This window comes from Danio rerio, chromosome 3 (genome assembly GCF_049306965.1).
Source record: "Danio rerio strain Tuebingen ecotype United States chromosome 3, GRCz12tu, whole genome shotgun sequence".
Taxonomy (NCBI): domain Eukaryota; kingdom Metazoa; phylum Chordata; class Actinopteri; order Cypriniformes; family Danionidae; genus Danio; species Danio rerio.
The window spans coordinates 62,555,001-62,576,095 of record NC_133178.1 but is presented as its reverse complement, the minus strand read 5'-3'; the positions used below and the strand labels follow the sequence as shown (position 1 = coordinate 62,576,095).

The 21,095-nt window shown below is 37.5% G+C and overlaps 1 protein-coding gene across 8 annotated transcripts in view; it reads right to left on the bottom strand.

Moving 5' to 3' along the window:
- Positions 1-2,260: 2,260 nt before the first annotated feature.
- Positions 2,261-21,095, bottom strand: part of vwa3a (von Willebrand factor A domain containing 3A) — a 72,778-nt gene continuing 53,943 nt past the window's right edge. For all 8 annotated transcript variants that reach the window (XM_073945152.1, XM_073945154.1, XM_003198187.7 and 5 more), the window contains 11 exons: positions 20,048-20,099; positions 19,658-19,729; positions 19,478-19,575; positions 17,259-17,411; positions 15,200-15,308; positions 11,967-12,111; positions 7,511-7,655; positions 7,260-7,411; positions 6,660-6,777; positions 5,512-5,606; positions 2,261-2,637 (listed from right to left, as the gene is read on the bottom strand). In XM_073945152.1, the coding sequence (XP_073801253.1) occupies positions 2,598-2,637; positions 5,512-5,606; positions 6,660-6,777; positions 7,260-7,411; positions 7,511-7,655; positions 11,967-12,111; positions 15,200-15,308; positions 17,259-17,411; positions 19,478-19,575; positions 19,658-19,729; positions 20,048-20,099 (1,179 nt within the window). In that variant the 3' untranslated portion in view covers positions 2,261-2,597. The remainder of the gene's footprint in view (positions 2,638-5,511; positions 5,607-6,659; positions 6,778-7,259; positions 7,412-7,510; positions 7,656-11,966; positions 12,112-15,199; positions 15,309-17,258; positions 17,412-19,477; positions 19,576-19,657; positions 19,730-20,047; positions 20,100-21,095) is intronic.

The window sequence follows — 21,095 nt, the reverse complement described above, 5'->3', positions numbered from 1 at the left end:
TTAGTTTTTATAATTTTTTTTAGGACGACAGTATTTCCAGCAGAAAAAAAAATATGCAAAGAAGTTTTAAATGGTGAGGAAATCAGTGATTTTGGAACTAATCCAGACAGCAGAAGTCAGCGATTGATTTTCATTATTCAGCCTGACGTGTTTACTGCTCCAAAATATTATAAATCTTTCAAAAAATAAAATATATTGAGTTCAAAGGGGAAAAAAAGTTGTTGTTTTTTTACCCAGACATTTAAAAAGAAGATATTTTAGAGCAATGAACACGATACTGTGAAACCTTCATATTTTTATTCAAGGTTATCATACCATCAGAATCTGCCCATGCCTATATACTGAACACTCTATAATTTGTATTTCCATCTGTACTTTTAGATTTAAGAGCAGCACAGTGGGGCAGTGTGTGGCACTGTCGCCTCCAGGGATGGGCAGTATTTATGATACATGTATTTAAAATAAGTATTTTAAATACAAAATAGAATACAAATATAAATAAATACCAAATTTGTAATTTGTATTTTACGGGGTTTATGAAAACGTGTTAATAATTTGTATTAAAATACTTTAGCGTCTTGTATTTGTGTATTTTAAAACACTGTAAAATACTTTGTGAGAAGTCTACATGATGACATCATCAAAATGGGGCTTCAGATTGATGCTTGTTATTTTCAGAAATAGATCCCCTTAATGACCTGCTCCCACTGTTATTAGCATCATACACATCTACATCAGTGGTGTAGTCCTAGAAAAAAAGGTGGTGTACTATTACACCCGACACAAATTTTAAATGAATATATAATAATATATAATAAATTAATAAATAAATATATATATATATATATATATATATATATATATATATATATATATATATATATATATATATATATATATATATATATATATATATTTAGTTTTTTTTTTTTTTTACATCAGTTACCTGTATTTAAGTTAACTCAAAAGGGCCTGTGCATACATGGAAAGACAGCTTTTTAGCTTACTTTCTTGACTGGCTTATTACTTTACATTTTATAGGTTCTTTTAAACATCAATCAGCAATTATTTTTAATTGTCACATTCGTGCATGCTTGTTTTAAACCAAACTATTAGGAGTCTGTCCTCTTTTGTCGCAATTATATACTAGTAGTTACCCTTTTAAATCGCACATTGTTACGCGATTTACGAGTAGTCTTTGCCTAATTGTTTTTAGTGTTATATACGGTATAGTGTCGTTCACTAGCGGCACAATTAAGACAAATGTGAAATACTGTTTTACAGGGGCGATTTTAGGATTTTAATTTTAGGGTGGATCAGGATCAGATCCTTTTGGGGTAAACAAAGAAAAATGTGTCACATATATATTTAAGTAAGAATTGTAAGAAATAGGCACATCTTAACAAATTAAGTTGTGAGTTAAAAAAAAACAGTTTGGTATACAGTTGAAGGGGACGCAAATACATGTAAATTAGGGAGGTTTAATCAGAAAAACAAGTGAGTATACTGAGGGTATACTCAATTGTTGATCCTTAGAAGAAGTAATACCTAAACAGCTCATGGAAAAAGTAAGCATACTGAGTATACGTGGTCATAGCAAATACTACACCACTGATCTACATGTAAACTGTACATTTTAATGTGGCATTGCATTACAAATTAAAGCTGTAAACAGTGTTGAAAGGCCCCACTCAGAGGCCAAATTAAGCACAATATGCAGTTCTGGAGATAAATATATACAGTATAGGAGGAATATGTCTGTCATTTAGATATGAAACACTTCCTGTGCCAGCAGATGACGCTATGGCTATATCTATATATATATATATATATATATATATATATATATATATATATATATATATATATATATATATATATATATATATATATATATATATATATATATTTTTTTTTTTTTTATTTTTTTGGTGCGTCCAGGTAAGGATATTTAACAAACAGTTTATAAATATTATAATGTAATAACCAATAGCACACACCTTTTGAAAAGCTGCTTTGGAAAGAGAATTATTGTTAAAAGCCTTATAACAGTAAGCTTAAATTAAATTGAACATAAATAAATGTAAATTTGATACAGATCTGACATTTGAAGACATGTTAGTCCACAAATCTAATTAAATAAAGTGATATTAAATAAATAAAAAGCTTATTAAATACAGATGTGTACTTCAGTGTTCACAAAAACGCATTTTGTGAAAATAAGACGATTAAATATGAGTGAAATAATGCTCCATTATCATTGACTGTAACAGATATATTTATGTCAAAGCGAAACAACACAATCTGAGCTGTACCTGTCAAAATACATAAAAATAAGTGATTATAATAAATTTTGATCCAAAATAATTTCTTATAATATATTTTTTAATAAATCATCATACGATACTTGTTCTAAATGTGCCTAACACGATTTTTGTAATGTATAAACTTATAATTATAATACACAGCTATATTTTAGTGAGTGTTTTCTGTAAATCATGATCAAAATATTATATTTTCTGCTAATATTTAACTAAAATGTCAATGTCACCATATGCAAGTAAAGCTCCATGATAAGAACAGGCTCAGATCAGCGTTTATGTTCCTTCTCGTTTCCTTGACTCCAAAACAGTTTCCCTGTGAAAACAAAATTCAGCATTTCTAAGTCTACAGTAACATCAAACATTACACAAGAACTCATAAATGAATGCACACACCTGTACTGCTATATTTAAGGGGAGTTTTCATAGACTTAATGACTTTATACTGAACAGACTGTATATATTTTCAACCCTCACATTTTCAAAATAGTTCATTCTGTGTGATTTATGAGTCATTTTTCTAATTTACTGCTATTACTATGCTTGTAAGGACATTTGGTGGTTTATGAGGACTCTCAATATAGGTGTAATGTATATTATGCTGTAAAAAACACTTATAAATTGGCCTAACCCTAGCCCTAACCCCAACCTAATCTTACAACGTAGAAATTCTGAATGCCATAATTCCATGTTAAGTATAATTTTTTGTGTTTTGAATAATTAGGGCATGGGGTATGTCCTCATAACCCACCTCATCATTGGAAAACCTAGGTCATACCCATGTTATGCCAATTTGTGTTCTAGTAAACTACCAAAAACAAGCACACACACCTGTACAGGTATCTTTATGAAGACTTCTCATGGACTTGATGACATTATACTGAACAGACTGTATATTTCATCCCATAATCATGACGCTCACAGGAAACAATTTGCATATATTCAAAATATCTCATTCTGTGTGATTTATGAGTAATTTTTCTAATTTACTGGTATTGCTATACTTGCAAGGACATTTGGTGGTTTATGAGGACTCACTATATTGACCTTATTCTCCGCAGACGAGCGGGCGCTGCCATTTGAATCTTTTTGGCACGAGACTTCCGGTCTCTTTCACTTCCATTCATTTTTAGACATTAAAAACTGCTCGTTTCGCTGTTTGATTTTGCAAACTGATATTTCCTTGTTATATTATTCTACTTGGTCTGTATAGTCATGCAAACATTTGTTTGTAGAGCAAGTAGTTTGACCGTTTTTTGCCGATTATTATTCCTTGTCATTTCTCCCATAGGCGACTGAAACGGAAGTTCTAAGACAATCGCGAAAACAGGCGCACCTCCGCATTTTAGAATAAGGTCAATAGGTGTAATGTATATTATACTGAAAGAAAACACTTATTAGATGGCCTAACCCTAGCCCTAACCCTAACCATAACTGGAAACATGGAAATTCTGAATGCCATAAGTTCCTGTTAAGCATTATTTTTAAGTGTTTTGAATGATGAGGACAGGGGCATGTCCTCATAATCCACCCCATCATTGGAAAACCTTGGTCATACCCATGTCATTATACAAATTATATGTCTTTGATTATACAAATTTGTGTCTTTGTAAACGACCAAAACAAGCACATACACACATATACAGGTATATTTATGAGGACTTCTCATGGACTTGATGACATTATACTGAACAGACTGTATATTTCATCCCATAAACCCAACCCTCGCAGAAAACACTTGACACTTTTACATTTTCAAAATACTTCATTCTGTGTGATGTATGAGTCATTTTTCTAATTTACTGGTATTGCTATACTTGCAAGGACATTTGGTGGTTTATGAGGACTCTCTATATAGGTGTAATGTATATTATACTGAAAGAAAACACTTATTAGATGGCCTAACCCTAGCCCTAACCATAACCTTAACTGGAAACATGGAAATTCTGAATGCCATAAGTTCCTGTTAAGCATCATTTCAAGCGTTTTGAATGATGAGGACAGAGGCATGTCCTCATAATCCACCTCATCATTAGAAAACCTTGGTCATACCCATGTCATTATACAAATTTGTGTCCTTGTAAACAACCAAAACAAGCACATACACACCTGTACAGGTATATTTATGAGGACTTCTCATGAACTTAATGACATTATACTGAACAGACTGTATATTTCATCCCATAAACCCAACCCTCACAGAAAACACTTGACACTTTTACATTTTCAAAATAGTTCATTCTGTGTGATGTATGAGTCATTTTTCTAATTTACTGGTATTGCTGAACTTGTAAGGACATTTGGTGGTTTAATGACATTTGGTGGACTCTCAATATTGGCGTAATATATATTATACTGTAAAAAACACTTAACCCCAGCCCTATTTATAAACGTTGAAATTCTGAATGCTATAATTCAATGTTAAGTATAATTTTAAAGTGTTTTGAATGATGAGGACACAGGGCATGTCCTCATAATCCACCTCAACATTGGAAAACCTAGGTCATACCCATGTTATACAAATTTGTGTCTTTGTAAACCATCAAAACAAGTACACACACACACACACACACACACACACACACACACACACACACACACACACACACAGACACACACACACACACACACACACCTGTACAGGTATGTTTATAAAGACTTCTCATGGACTTGATGACATTATACTGAACAGACTGTATATTTCATCCCATAATCCCAACTCTGACAGAAAACACTCGCCATTTTTGCATATTCAGAATACCTCATTCTGTGTGATTTATGAGTCATTTTTCTAATTTACTGGTATTGCTATACTTGCAAGGACTTTGGTGGTTTATGAGGACTCTCCATTTAGGCGTAATGTATATTATACTGTAAGAAAACACTAATTAGATGGCCTAACCCCAGCCCTACCTAAAAACTTGGAAATCTGAATGCCATAATTCCATGTTAAATATAACTTTTAAGCGTTTTAAATAATGAGGACAGAGGGCATGTCCTTATAATCCACCTCAACATTGTAATACCTAGGTCATTCCCATGTCATTATACAAATTTGTGTCTTTGTAAACCACCAAAACAAGCATACACACACACACACACACACACACACACACACACACACACACACACACACACACACACACACACACACACACACACACACACACATACAAACACAGACACACACCTGAAGGCTTTGGCTTGTTTCTGGAACAATCTCAGCTTTTGGATCTCCTCTGTCAGTCTCTTTAAATCGTCTCCTTCAAACTCTGGAAGATTCAACTGTGGACATACGGTAGTCAGAATGACATTTCAGAAAAAAAGACTGCTGAAATGTATGCAAACATAAAGAAAACTACAAATCAATACACTGATGTTAAAGAAATGGCCATTAAAATCAGGGTTGCCAAGTCTGTTGTTCCTACATAACTGGCTACTTTTAACCACATAGTTTTTTAATTTTATTTTTTTTATTTATTTTTTTACATTTTTTAATTACAAAATGTACCTACAGAAGACCTGAGCTATAAATAGGAAAATTATCAAATTATTAAATTTAGATTTTTGTTTAATGAAATGCTAATGGCCTAATCTGATTCAATTCATTATGCTAAGCTAAGCTAAAAGTAACCCCACCACAATAAATCAGCTAAATGGATTCTAAAACAGTTCAAGTAGTTCTGTCAAGTCAACTGTTTAACTAAGGAGACTTGAAAAATAAAAAAGGTGGAGTGTTCCCTTATAGTTTGACATATTATATTAATTATATTTAATGGTTGCGTTAAAATATTTGACTATTTTTACTCTGATAAAACAGAGTATTTTGTGAGGTGTGGGGATTGTGGAGAAGAGATCGTGTAATAACTACAGAAATAGAGAGAAGAAAGTTGATTTACATTCAGTTGATTTACAATTTAGGAAAATTAAATGAATAAATATATATATAAATATAAATAAAATAAATAAAAATAAATATAAATATATATCTTTAAATTATAATTAATTTCACAATTTTGGGGTTCACTTCTGCCAGAATTGTTCTGCAATTTGCCTATATTTAAACTGGACATCAGACAACATACTTGCTGTCGTCGTAACAAATGTATTATTACTATAAGACTGATGGTTTCTTTTTTTCATTTTTGAAAAAAAAACTTTAAGCATTTATAATTACTAATATAACGTTATTTTAAAAAAAGAAACCATATATAAGCATACAGTGATGTAAAATGTGTATTTTACAAATAAGCACTGGCATATTTTATTTTTTGGCTAGTTTTGTTGTGAAAAACTGGCAACCCTGATTAAAATGAACAGGATTGAGCATGTACATACTGCACTGCTCGGGTCCGACAGCTGTTCTCTGATCAGATCTGGATCTGTGCTTTCAGGAGCCTGATGGAAACGTCCTCCATTTTTATGGGCCAGACGCTTCAGAAAATCACTGCTTGACCTGTTCAATTAAGTATAAAAACATGAATACATTTAAAAACAATACACATACCGTCACATACACTTTCAGTGTCAAAACTTAAATGAACTGAGAATGATAAAGGAGGTGCAGTTTTATTGTATGCAGTTTTATTATAAAAACGGGGGGTCAAAGAGGCAGGGTTGCATGAAACATTTTGAGTAATTCCCTCTCATTATTTACTATAACCCTTTTCACACAACCCAAGTGAGCATAAATTTAGTGAATTAAGGGATTTTTATTTGAAATGTGCCACTTCTATCAATCGTTTCTTATGTTGTCCATTAATAAATGCTGATGGAACCCCAGCTGCTTTACTGAAGCATTAGGACACACACAGAGTGCATGATGAGCGCCCCCTTCTGGTAACATTAGTATCAACCTAGTTTTCTCAGTTAATGCAGGAACTGACCAGGTTCAAACGGTCATGGTGATTTGGCAGTGTATGCTGGGAGTGTGTGTACCTATCAGAGCAGTTGAGTGCGATGGTGTGTACGGTGAAGCTCTTCTCTCTTCTCAGAGTCTCCATCTCTGTCAGAATCAAACTGTGGCTGCAGTCGCTGCGCCCGTCACTGATCAGATACACACCAACGCCATCTGCCAGCCCACAGGCTGTCTGGAGCACAGATTACACACACATATACACACACACTTACTACTACTGTGAATTTGTACTTTCAGAAAGCGGTGTGATCATGGGTGCAGATGTGAGTACCTGCAGCGCTGTCAGTGTGGATGAAGAGCCGTGTGTGTTGATCTGACTCAACCACTGCACTGCATGAACACACTGATCCTCTGTCGACTGAACCAGAGCCGGACGCCACATACACAGCCCTCTAGAGAACGCCAGCATATTAAACCTGACCAACACACACAAATCTGTCATTGCAGGTTATGTTACATTTCAAGAGTTCACACTTAGCTGACGATTGAATATAAAGCTTGTTTGGCATGCTGTCCCGCGAGAGAGCCCAGAGCTTATAAGATCATCGAGCCTGGGGCTCCCTCCCATTTGCAAGGCGAGAGGGGAGTTTGAGCTTAGGTAGATCTCGAGAACTCCCCTGCTGTAGCAGCTAATGAACAGATAGTGATTGCTCTTAAGAGATAACTACTTACTAGGAGCATGTCTATGGTGTTGACTTGGATTAGTCAATTAACTTAAGTTGCATGTTTTTGTGGAACCCAGGGGAAACCCACGTAAGCACAAGGAGAACTTGTAAACTCCACACAGAAACGTCGGTTGGCTTGGTAAGGATTAGAACCAGTGACGGTCTTGCTGTGACGCAACAGTGCTAACCACTGGGCCACCTTGCCACCCATCTAGGAAAGGAGGAGGAGTAGGAGTGGAAGGGGGGATTCTTCAATACGAAGATGGCTGTTATATGGAGATTAGGTTATTTATAGTGGCTTAGGAGTCGTCTGATTGGTGAATCATGAATTGAATAATGCGGAACCAGCTGGAAGCAATCATAAGCACGTGATCCTCACGAAATTAGTTTATAAATAAACTTCCCTTGTTGTTGTGTATTAAAGGGCCATGAAACCCCCTCGTTTCAGCAGGGTGTTTTCACACCTCTACTTTGGAAACAGTCAGAAAAGTGGGCGTGTCCAGCTTTGTTTAGGAGGGAGTGTCGGAGGAAGAAAAGTGGGATGGTGTAGGAGTGTCTATTTGGGCGCGCTAAGTTTCAAAGTCAAAACACACACACAGGGGAGAAAGTGATGGTGTTTACTTGGACATCTGTAGTCGAATTATTTGCCAAATTATTAAATGGTAGACTTTAACTGCAGTTTGGCTCTTTTATTCAGGGAATTCATTCATGTCCCTCGCGACAAACGAGATATTTGATTCGAGGAACTGCTGTAAGCGTGTATTTTTCATGCAATGTTTGATACCGCACAGCGAATGAGAGAAAAAAACCTCTGCATTTCCGGGAAACTTAGATGCACACGGCAGGTAGTGTCAGAAAGCCGCGTGTGTTATTCCGATCACTAAATGCGGTGAAAATCCTACACGAGGTTAAAGTTTGGTTGTGGTTCTAACATGTTTACACTCGGTGCAATAGTTAGTTCGATACGAACAAACTGAATAAACAAAGAGCACTGGTCGCTCATTTACCAAATCTGTAGAGACAGGACAATCACCAGCAACTAGAGCCACGTCTTTATTAAGAGGAGACTACAAGCGAATGCGGATCTCAGCATTTGCAGATGAGAACAGCTCTCAGGTAAACAATGTTCCTCCTTAGACACGTAAGTTATTGTTGTCGAGCGTCGCGTACACTGTTAATCCACACGTGACTCCATATGAGCTCTCACAGAGAGAAAATGAAAACAAAACTGCAGCAAACTATAAAAGCAACACTTCACGCTTGTTTTGCCAACACAACGTGGCGTCTCTGTCGTCTAAACACCGTGACAGTAATGAATATTAATGAAGATGCACAATAGAGCGCGCTGAATAAATAAGCTTTGCTCATTGATGTATGGATTGTTAGGACAAAATGACCAACTATTTGAAAATCTGGAGTGTGCAAAGAAATCGAAATACTGAGAGAATCTTTTATGAAATGAAACAAACTAAGTTCTTAACAATGCACAAAACTAATCAGAGTTTTGATGTATTTACAGTAGGAAATTTACAAAAAAAGTTCATAAACCATGACCTTTACTTAATATTATGGCGATTTTTGTAATTAAAAGATGCATTTTTAATCCAATAAAGTATACCTGTGCAACATAAGATTGGTTTTGGGCTCTAGAGTCACATGTTTTCTGCATATCTGATTGCAATCTGAACTTACTCAGCCAGAGTGAATGTCAAAATAGATACATTGTGGGAAAAAAAAAACAAAGCTGGCCACACTGAAAATTGTGTTGTTGATATTTTAGCGGATGTAAACTATGGTTAAAGCGTCACCCACTGTATTCTGACTCTATTCGTCGTGAGAGTGCAAGAGCCGAATCGTGAAAGTTTGAGATGAATACATGTACCGTTTACACTACAAAAGATGAAATGATTGCTCAACACATTTACATGTTACATAATTTTTTTAAATTATATGTTGTCATTAACAATGGTGGAAACAGTACTGAAAAATCATACTCAAGTAAACGTACCATTACTTGCCTAAAAATGTAAGTAGAGTAAAAATATCTGTAGTAAAATTACTCAAAGTTTGAGTAAAAAGTAGACCTTTGAAAAGTACTCAAGAGTAGTGAGTAGTGAGTATCACGCTGTTAAAAGCTGATGCGTTTAAATGTAATTTGTGGATGTGTGTAAACGTAACATTCTGTAGTGCATTTAGTTATTGCCCAGCAGGCACACAACATCATAAGCTGTCAATATTGGGTAAGATTTAGGTTGTGATGTCAGGTGACCAGTTGTCTAGCCAGCGTCAATTCTGATGTCCAATAACGACAAATGATGACGTTGATATTTGGTTGATTTTAGGTTGTGTTAGAAAGTGACTAAAATCCAGCGTTAAGCCAACATCTTAAAGTGTCCCTTTTATACATTAAAAAGGGTCATATTTTGGTTTTTAGGGTCTCCAACAACAGGCTGATATGCATGCAAGGTCAAAAAACACTTTCATTGCCTTATAATATGCATTTATTTTTACCGAATTATCCCAGTGACGAAGTTTGCATGTTCTCCCTGCCTTCGCGTGGGTTTCCTCCGGGTGCTCCGGTTTCCCCCACAGTCCAAAGACATGCAGTACAGGTGAATTGGGTAGGCTAAATTGTCCGTAGTGTATGAGTGTGTGTGTGAATGTGTGTGTGGATGTTTCCCAGAAATGGGTTGCGGCTGTAAGGGCATCTTCTGCGTAAAAACTTGTTGGATTAGTTGGCGGTTTATTCCGCTCTGGCGACCCCAGATTAATAAAGGGACTAAGCCGACAAGAAAATTAATAAATGAATGATATCCAAGTGACTCTTATATGATTTGTTCAGCGATTCATTTGTTCCCAAACCCCTCCGTAGCGCAATGCTTATCTGCGCTGATTGGACCAATGACTAAAGTCTGTTGTGATTGCTTGACACCGTTCAGCGCGAGACAGAGTGAAATGCCCACCACGGCTTATCAACAATATTGAAGTAGTCAGAGTGCAGAGTGTGAGCATACCTGCCAACACTCCCGTATTTCAGACCGATCTCCCTCCACCCTCCCATTTTGTTATTTATCCCGGAAATCTCCTGTAATTCCAATAATATCCAGCTGAGCACAGCATCTTCACGACTTGATTCAACTGGGATCTGCTACAGTGACTGTCTTCCTCTTTTTCTTTGCTATTGTCTGTGGGTGGGGCCGCAGGTTTCAATTTTCCAGAGTTTGCGCAAGCAACAATTGGGAGGGCCTTAAGTTTCGTATCGACGTCACGCTGAAACAGCTAAAGACTCGTTATCAAGACGATACATTCGAAGCACTATGAGTCGACTCTTTTATAGATGAATCAATAGTTTTAAACACGGTGCACTTTCAGATTTAAGCCTTAGCTGGATATTTCACTTCACTTAGAGTTGTGTTGCACACATGGAAGGTCATTTTCAAAAACCCATAATAGAAGCTCTTTAAACCAACGTCATACTGACGTCAAATACTGACATTTATTCATGAGGTATGGCAAACAACATCCAACATCTGATAGACGTCATAGCGCTAATGTCTACACAACGTCAAGCCCTAACATCACTAGACATTAATGTTTGATTGATTTTAGGTTGGACGTTGGACATTGACGTCGACCTGAGGTTAAGTTCTGATGTCATCCTGCTTTTCATTTTCAAACAAAATGTAACGTTTCTACGATGTTGGGGTACAATGTAAAGTGTTTCTACAGGTGGTTTGTCAAGCCCACTCACCCATGTAAAGCTCATTTCATAAATGCACAATGTGAGTGATTGTAGGAACATGTCTGGTGCAAAAGTGTCAGAGAGGTGAAAGAGTGTTTTCTACAAGTGGTTTGTCAAACCCTCTCACCAGCGTGAGGCATGCTCAGAATTAGTAATGTTTTGGGGTTGTTGTGTGGTGAGGTGGTGGAGAGAAAAGAGGGTCTTTGTTACATCCTCTTCACATCTGCATTTAGTCCTGCCCATATGTGATCTGATGTATGTAGGTTCATCTTAATATCAGAGGTAAAATGTGATCTTCTTCTAGATTAAAAAGAGTTCACCTCACACTGTTGGCATGCAGCTGATCCCAGATCAGTAATGTTAGTCCTTTCTGGAGCTCAGGGAAGCAGGAGGCCATTGACCCAGACACATCCAGCAGAAGGCAGACCTCCTTCTCCAGAACTGACCCAAACATACGCCTGCTGCCTGACCACATGTAGAGACATGGGAAAGAAATGAGATCTCTTACAAAACATAGTGATCTACAGTTTGGTCGTGTGAACACTACTAGGTTTTTTGTCTCACGAAGTCAGCATGAACACTGTTTTCTCCTCTCTGATTGGCCAACATGGCTGGGTTCACACCAAACGGGGAAAACAAAATTGAGGCAAATTCTGCAAATCCATGGCAAACGCACTGTGTCTTCTGCGTCGTTCGCACTGAGGGATGGTAAATCTGCTTCAATGTTTACATTTGCGATGTACTCGCAGAAATACTTTATTGCACGTCACGATTGGTGTAAACTAGTGCTGTCAATCGATAAAAAAATTAACTAATAAATCGCAAGACTGAAATGTGTAATTTTGGCTATTCAAATGTAGAATTAATGTAAACGCAAGACAAAAACTATTTAAATTCAAAATATAATTGTTCATTAGAATTTTGTTTAACTTGTAACACAGATTCCTTTATGTAAACAACAAACCCACAATAAACCCTCAAGATCCTGGCTTGGAAGCCATATTTATTACAGAAATAAAAACACAGGCATGTTAATTCCATTTAAATTTTAAACCAATCAATGCTAATAAAGAAAACAATTATTTTCAAGTTGGATTCTAAGTAGACTGCAAAAAAATGCCAAAATACAGGCATTACAGATATGGAAAATTATGATAACAATAAAGTACTAAATACAAACAATTGCACTCATTGTAAATTTATTGCTGTGAGTTGAGAACATTAATTATAAAGTAGAAACAATTTTACTCAGTCCTCTTTTACATTCAGTCAGTTGCTAAGACAGTTTAGTCTGTTGACATTATCGGGGAACAATGTGGACCTTTTCTTTTGAATGATGTGAGCTGAGAGTGCAAAGCAAGTGTGCCGCAAGCCTGTGTTTGAGTGAAGGTCTCGGCCGTTAGATCGCCCCCTGGGGGCTGGCTGCAGTACAAGTCATAAAGCCCGCCTCCTCTGTGTTAATGAAGAAGACTTGAGCCCAAATAAAAAAAATTATTACACTTGCAATAAACTGTCCCGAAAGATGGTTCTGGTAGATTAAGGCACTGGTTATTGTGCTGAAATAGGTGCAGATCTTCATTTTTGTAAACAGTTTGTTTTTAGCAGTAATTTAATGCTGGGCGTGTCATCGTGATTGACAGCTGTGATTGACAGTTTCTCAAAGCAGCGCGTCTGAGCTTCAGCAGGAGACTGAAGTGTTATTATTCGATTTCTGTGTTATTTTACCATGACAAAATGAGTTCAGCAGTAAACTACAGCTTCTGACACACATGATCCTGTTGGAACACTGTTTACTCGCTAAGGTCAGGGCTTTTTTCGGGGTTTATTAGTTTGCTGATACACGCCTAACCACCCAGATAGCAAAACACACTCGGGCCAGTTCCGGCTAGATTCTCGCCTGCCGGAGACTTACCCCTCAGAGCTCAGACTGACTGATCTGCTGGACCTACTCCAGATGCCTGGACTCACTGCCCGATTCCAGCACGAGTCAATCGAGCCAGATGCGGCGGCCGAGCGAGCCGGCGCTGCCGCATGCGAGCCAGAATCAGCCCACGACGCCGCGAGTAGGTTATGCGCTGCGCCCCGGAGCTGGCGCGATTGAATATATAAAACCTTCATATTTGTTAACGTTATTACATCCATTTGTGGTGATATGACAGCAAACGCATGCTGAGAAGTTCGGGGGGCGTGTTTGATTTTACATAAAGCGTTTGGTTGGAAGCTCGACTCCGCTCATTTTCGCGGCTCCTCCTCTGACTCCATCAGACAGTCCTTCTGCGCATGTCAAGGCTCCAATTTCAGCAGTCTTTTGCGACAGTTTGTGCCCGTCAAGCAGGCGTTTTGCCCTCAAATCGTTCAATGGGAAAAGGGGCTGTCGCGTCGTCCATATTTTTTACAGTCATTGGTGCAAAGCAATCTCACAGCAATTCGTAACTTTTTGATTTAGTGGCTATGGACGTTTATGCAGGTTTGTTGCTAAGAAACACGCGCACACACACAGACACATACACAGACAGACAGATAGACAGACACACACACACACACACACACACACACACACACACACACACACACTCCACTCAGATTCAACATGCATGATTGCGTTCATCAAATTTGCTTAAACTAAGCGTTCTAAAGTATGGCTGTATTTCACAAGGATTCTGACACAACAACGCGGAGCAGACACTTGCGTGTAAGGGGGAAACACGTCAAACTTAATGACACATTTGAGGGCTCATGCTGAAAGGCAGATGAATGCGCTGTCTGAGAGCTCGCGACATCATGTCAAGTTCTGAGTACATTTACATAAGACACAAATACTCCAATTTTAATATGATTAAGATAATAGTCTTATTGAGTCTACCATGTAAGCAGCGATTTTTGTCTACCTTAAAGGAACACCAAGTCACGAAATGCAGAGGTTTTGCTTTACGATCACCATGTGGGATCAAACTCCATTTAAACAGAAGTCGAAAGTTAAAAATTAAACACCTGAAATTGCACGAAACTCTAGAGAAAACGCTGGAGACCCTGGTGATGAGAATTAATTGTTTTATACCGAAACTTGCCTTCAAAAAGTGCTTCCTTGGCCTTATTCAAATTTCTTTGCATGTTAAACACACGTCGACCACAACAGGAAATAAAAAACGGCAACTGCATTAATTGTTTTAATTTTTTTTAACGCATTAATTATTTCAAATTAATCACATTCGCAAACGCACTAATTTTGACAGCACTAGTGTAAACCCAGCATGAAAGGCTTTTATTGCCATCTGTTAGTTGGGCAAAATGCCTCATGGTGCTTTTTTGTGAACAGAGATTTAAAAATGGCAGCGAAAACTCATAAAAATACCTATGTATGTGGAATAAATTTCTCAAAATCTCAGCAGAGGATCATTTAACAACTCTACAAACAGACCCAACAGCTTTACTTTATAGTGGCTGAGAGAGTTCAAATGGGCTGCAAGTAAAGGGTTTGTTTCTTTTTTTCCGTTGAACACAAAAGAAGATACTTCAAATAAATGTGTATTTCCTCAAATGTCACCATCAGTACCGGTCAGCAGCCACTGCAGTCTCTGGCAGTAGCGCAGCATCAGAGTCTCCGTCTGACTGATGTACTGCTTCAGCTCAGCTGGACTCAGGTGCAGGTGTTTCACAGCCCCCTGCCAACAATATAACACACACACACACACACACACACACACACACACACACACACACACACACACACACTCACACACACACACACACACACACACACACACACACACACACACACACACACACACACACACACACACACACACATCAGTTATGACATTAAAAGCGATAGTTCACTCAAAAAAAGAGAAAATTCTGTCACCCTTCACTTGTTTCAAACAAGAGTTTCAACTGTTGAAAACTGAAGAAGATATTTTGAAGAATGCTGAAAACCTGTAACCACTGACTTCCATAGTATTTGTTTTTCCTACCGTGGATGTCAAGTTTTCTGTATTCTTCAAAATATCTTCTTTGATGCTCAAGGTTTATAATCACTTGAGGGTGAGTAAATAGTGAGGAAGGCTTTGATCACAACGAACACGTTTTTTTTTTTTTGCATTGAGAGGCACCTGTTTTGAATGGTTTTCTAATGGCTACAAGTGATTTGGGTGTTGCTAATGAGTCTTGTGCACCTTCAGTTAAAATAAGGACCGTAAAAAAAAATGCACTACATCAGTCATGCCTTTTCTTCATTCTCCAATTAAATGAACGCAGAGGCGGTGTTTCCTTTGAGATGACAGCAGTGTTTGTGTTGTCAAGATGTCTACAGAGACTTTTAAAGATGGTGGAGAGACTAGTAGCCCCTTTTCGAGGTATCTGGAGCTGTATGACTTTACAAATCATGAATATCAAAATATTATTAATAGTGCTGTCAAAATTAGTGCGTTAACATATGCGATTACTTTGAAATATTTAACGATTTTAAAAAAATTAACGCAATTAATTCAGTTGCAGGTTTTTTTTTTCACTTCCTGTTCATGTGGACGTGTTCAACATGCAAAGAAATATGGATAAGACCAAGGAAGCACTTTTTGAAGGCAAGTTTCCGTATAAAACAATTAATGTCGCATCACCAGGCTATCCAGAATGATCATGCGTGTTGAATCTGAAGGGAGTCGCTCAGGCACGTTGTGTGTGTCTGTGTCAGGGGTTAAGTGAGTGATGTATCTGAGTAGGAGCGTGTGCTCGCGACGTACCTGAAGAGCGGTGGGGGTGAGTTGCGCACGATGTACCTAAACAGCGGTGGGGGTGAGCTGCGCGCGGCGTACCTGAAGAGCTAGGAGGGATGTGGTGGAGAGGGGTGTGCAACGTATTTAAGGACCGGGCGGGAGACGCGCAATTTCTGGGAGATTATCATTCATATGTGGGCATCCGGGAGTCTCTGTGCATTTGCGGGTCACTCCCGCAACTTCCAGGAGACTTGGGATGTCTGGACTGCAACTTAGCAACTGGATGAATGTAAAGGAGGACTGAGCAAAATTGTTTCTACTTTATAATTAATGTTGTCAACTCACAGCAATACAAATTTACATTGAGTGCAATTGTTTGTATTCATTACTTTATTACTATTATTGTAATTTTCCAATTCCCATATCTGTAATGCCTGTATTTTGGCATTTTTTTGCAGTCCACTTAGAATCCAACTTGGAAATTAATGTTTTCTTTATTGGCATTGATTGTTTTGAAATTTAAATGTCATTAACATGCCTGTGTTTTAATTTCTGTAATAAATATGGCTGTCAAGCCAGGATCTTGATTGTTTATTGTGTAGTTTCAGTCTTTTAAATGTGATTAATCGCAATTAAAAAAGTGTGATTAATTAGTTAAATTTTTTTAATCGATTGACAGCACCAATTATTAGATATTACAATTATAATCAGATGCAGCACTCGCTTAAAATACGCAGCTGATTCAGTCGTTGCCTACCAGTGACATAAAAAGTGCAGCTCTGTTTTTTGTATTCTTGTATTCTGAAAAGGGAAAAGCGCATTCAGTGTGACCGACTTCTAAATCTTAATTTTTGGTGAACTGTCCCTTTAAACACAAGCTCTCGGTGTCAGTGCTGAGCTCACATTGATCTGGATGCTGGGGAATATGGCGCAGTATTTCGCAGACACTCTCCTCTGGACGGACGGCACCAGTGTGTCCTGATGGCGGCATTCGGGACCAGAGAGCAGCCGGTGAAGATCCAGATGCAGATTCCTGATGCCAAACCGTTTCAGCCACTTTAACCACACACAACAGACACATTTGTTATATTTTATTTTATATTATACAGTTGATATCGCAATTATTAGTCCAGTGACTAACAATCATTTTCCCAAATGATGTTTAACAGCGGTGGCGCAGTGGGTAGCCAATTCGCCTTAGAGCAAGAAGGTCACTGGTACAAGCCATGGCTGAGTCAGATTGTGTTTCTGCATTGAGTTTGCATGCTCTCTCCATATAGGTGTGGCTTTCCTCCAGGTCCTCCGGTTTCCCCCACAAGTCCAAAGACATGTGGTATAGGTGAATTGGGTAGGCTAAAATTGTCTGTAGTGTGTGTAAATGAGCAAGTATGGATGTTTCCCAGTAATGTTTTGCTGCTGCATAAAACATATGCTGGATTAGTTGGTGGTTGATCCTGCTGTGGCTATTCTTGATTAATAAAAAAACTAAGCTGAAAAAATAAATGTTTAACAGAGCAAGGAATTTTTCCACAGTATTTCCTATAATATTTTTTCTTCTGGAGAAAGTCTTATTTGTTTTATTTCAGCCAGAACAAACCATCGTTAAACAATGACTTGTTTAATTACCCTAACCTGCCTAATTAACCTAATTAAGCCTTTAATTTTCACTTTAATGGGCACCTATGGTGAAAAATCTACTTTTCAAGCTATTTGGACAAACATATGTGTATATATAATGTATAGACCATCATATTGGGGTGATATAAACACACACAGTCCTTTTTTTTTCAATTTAACAACATAAAAACGGTGGACCAATTAGAGCGTTTTTCAGACCGACCGCAACTTTACGTAGGAGTGCGCTCCCCCTGCCCACCATATTGATTGACAGCTGCGCGCATTTACGTGTTCCGGTAGTCACGTGTATAATCATGCCAACAAGACCAGACAGACATACGCAAAGCAACCGGGAATAAAAGGTCTGTTCAGTTCGCTAGGATCAGCAATCATCATCAAATGTGATCAAGAGTAAGTTTCACATGTTTAAAGTGTTTTAAAACAGAGCATGTGTGTAATTAATTACAGCAATTTACTTCAGCTTTACTTCATCAGCACAGCCGCGTGTCAGAACAATTATAAAAGTAGACGCTTCAATCTCGGTCTGTGGAAGTTAAATCAGGTTTATTTTGTACATTAGCATAACAGATATCCACACAGCAGTGGAGGTTAGCCTGTATCCTGTCACATCGAGTGCAAAAGCAGTGCTAAGCTAAGCGCGCTCTGTCTGTCTGCCTGCCTGTGTGTGTGTGTGTGTGTGTGTGTGTGTGTCAGCTGCGGTGTGCGTGTGTATCTCTGTGTATGTGTGTGTGTGCGAACTTTGTACTGATATTGTGTGTGACTCATCAATGCAACTTTACAATAATGATTAGTAAAGATTAGTTCTTACTGTAGTATTTCTCACAAACGCTACGTGAGACCTTCTTCCTTAAAGTTTGTCTGTTGTCTGATGCAGCCGAGGGAGTAGATTAAAGCATGCGGGAAGGCATGTAGAAACAGTAGGCGGAGATGAACTCGCCTTAAAGGCGCAGTACGACAAAACCACCCCCTGCTTGAAATCAGTATAAAACAGCATCTTGTCAAAGGTATAATGAATAATCTGATGGGTGTTTTGAGCTGAAACTTTATATACACATTCTAGAGACGCAAAAGACTTATATTAAATCTGAAAAAAGGGGTAACCTAGGTGCCCTTTAAGCTGAATACTAGTATCTTAAAAAAGATCTAGGCAAATATTATTTGTTGTCATAATGGCGAAGTATGTTGTACAGTAAAGATCCAGCAAGCACAGGTGCCTTTGTTTATATATGTAAATGCATATAAATATCATCAGTCACTGTATATTTCTGAATAATATTTAATAAGATGATATTTAAATGTTCGGTTTTCTGACCAAAGCCAGTTTTAAAGCATGTAATCCAACACAATGATAACTGAAAGTTGAACAAATCAATAATTTGACCATTATTTTTCTTAAAAAAAAAAAAAAAAAACTGGTTATAGAGACCAGTTTAGACTTACAGTTAGGGGTTTATGCACATCTACAGTACCTTAGTGGTGTGTACCTGTTTAGTTGAGCAGATGCCTTCATGTTTGGGCAGTTTGATGCTGGCGATTGACTTGCGCACACTCTTTGGTTTCGGATAGCTCTTGAAGACAAACCCTAGATGAGATAATAAGTGTTTTAAAATACAATTCGTACAATTGTTTTTGTGTATGTTTCTGAGTGATCTAATCACACCAACCCAAGTGTCCGTCCTCCATGAAGAAGACAGACTGAGACACGCTGACTCTCCTTTGAGCAGACTTTGAATGAACTACACACACTCACACACACACACACACACACACACACACACACACACACACACACACACACACACACACACACACACACACACACAAAAAGCCCATTAGCGACAGTGAAGACACCATGAAAGCACCATGAAAGAGTTAAATACTGCAACAGACATGTCTTCAGAATCGCATGTAACTTGGAGGGATATAAAGCAAAGCCAATTTATACGCATAGTGTGGATTAACTAAACTAAAACTAAGAGTTTGGATGGCAGTTAGAGAGCATTTGGTAGAAAGATCTCTAATATTAAGAGTCTGAATGCTGATAACTCACACACCTGCTGGGGTTTCTGCTTTGGAGCTGTTGGGTCTGCTCTTCTGTCCACGCTCCTGTTCACATCACAACAACAGAATCATCATTCATTCATTCAATTTCCTTCAGCTTAGTCCCTCATTTATCAAGCGGAATGAGCGGCCAACTATTCCAGCATATGTTTTACACAGCGGATGCCCTTCCAGCCACATTACAGTACTGGGAAACATACACTCTCACATTCACGCACACTCATACACTACAGCGTTTACAATGTGGTGTTCTGTGCTTCTGAATGTCTGCATTTAAATGTTCTGTTGTCTTGCGTCTGGTCTTTTTGGCATGTGGTCTTTTTAGACATTAATTGACGTTTATAAAAACAGTAGATTAACTTGGATGGATTACTGTAAATATTCATCTAAAGAATAACAATGTAAGCTATAGCAAAACAAACATTGTAATTTTTAGATTTCATGCTCATTTTACAGTTTTTCTCAGTGGCTTTGATGCATTTCTCACTACACTATTTACATTTGCACAACAGGTAATGCATTTCTCAAAACAATAAGTCATTTGTGCACACCCTAGTAGCAGTTTCTCATTCCTTTCAACAAATTGTAAATGCTTTCGGACATGCATCAATTGCTTTCATACAACTCTCGGCTGTTTATAACATTATCATTCGCTTATGTCATGTCAGTTAAAATGAACTAAACTTGTAAATGCTGAATAGTCATTACATATAAAACTAATAGTCCTCATTTCATTACTTGAGTCATTACATACTAAAATGTTGAACTTGATGTCGAAATCGGTCAAGCAAACTTTATAAAAATTTTTTTTAAAACTTTATTTTCCTGAAAATGTCTTTAAAATTGAACAATTTGATGAACGATTTACAGACCTGTTTATGTTGCAGGTTCAGTTCCGATATGTACTGCAATATTGTCTTCAGTTTATAGGAAGTTTATGTTTGTTGTAAAAAAGGGTGTATTTATTCTTTTGCACAATGCTGTGAATAAATTAGAATTGTAAAGAGCAAATGCAATAAAAATGTGAAACATACATATTCA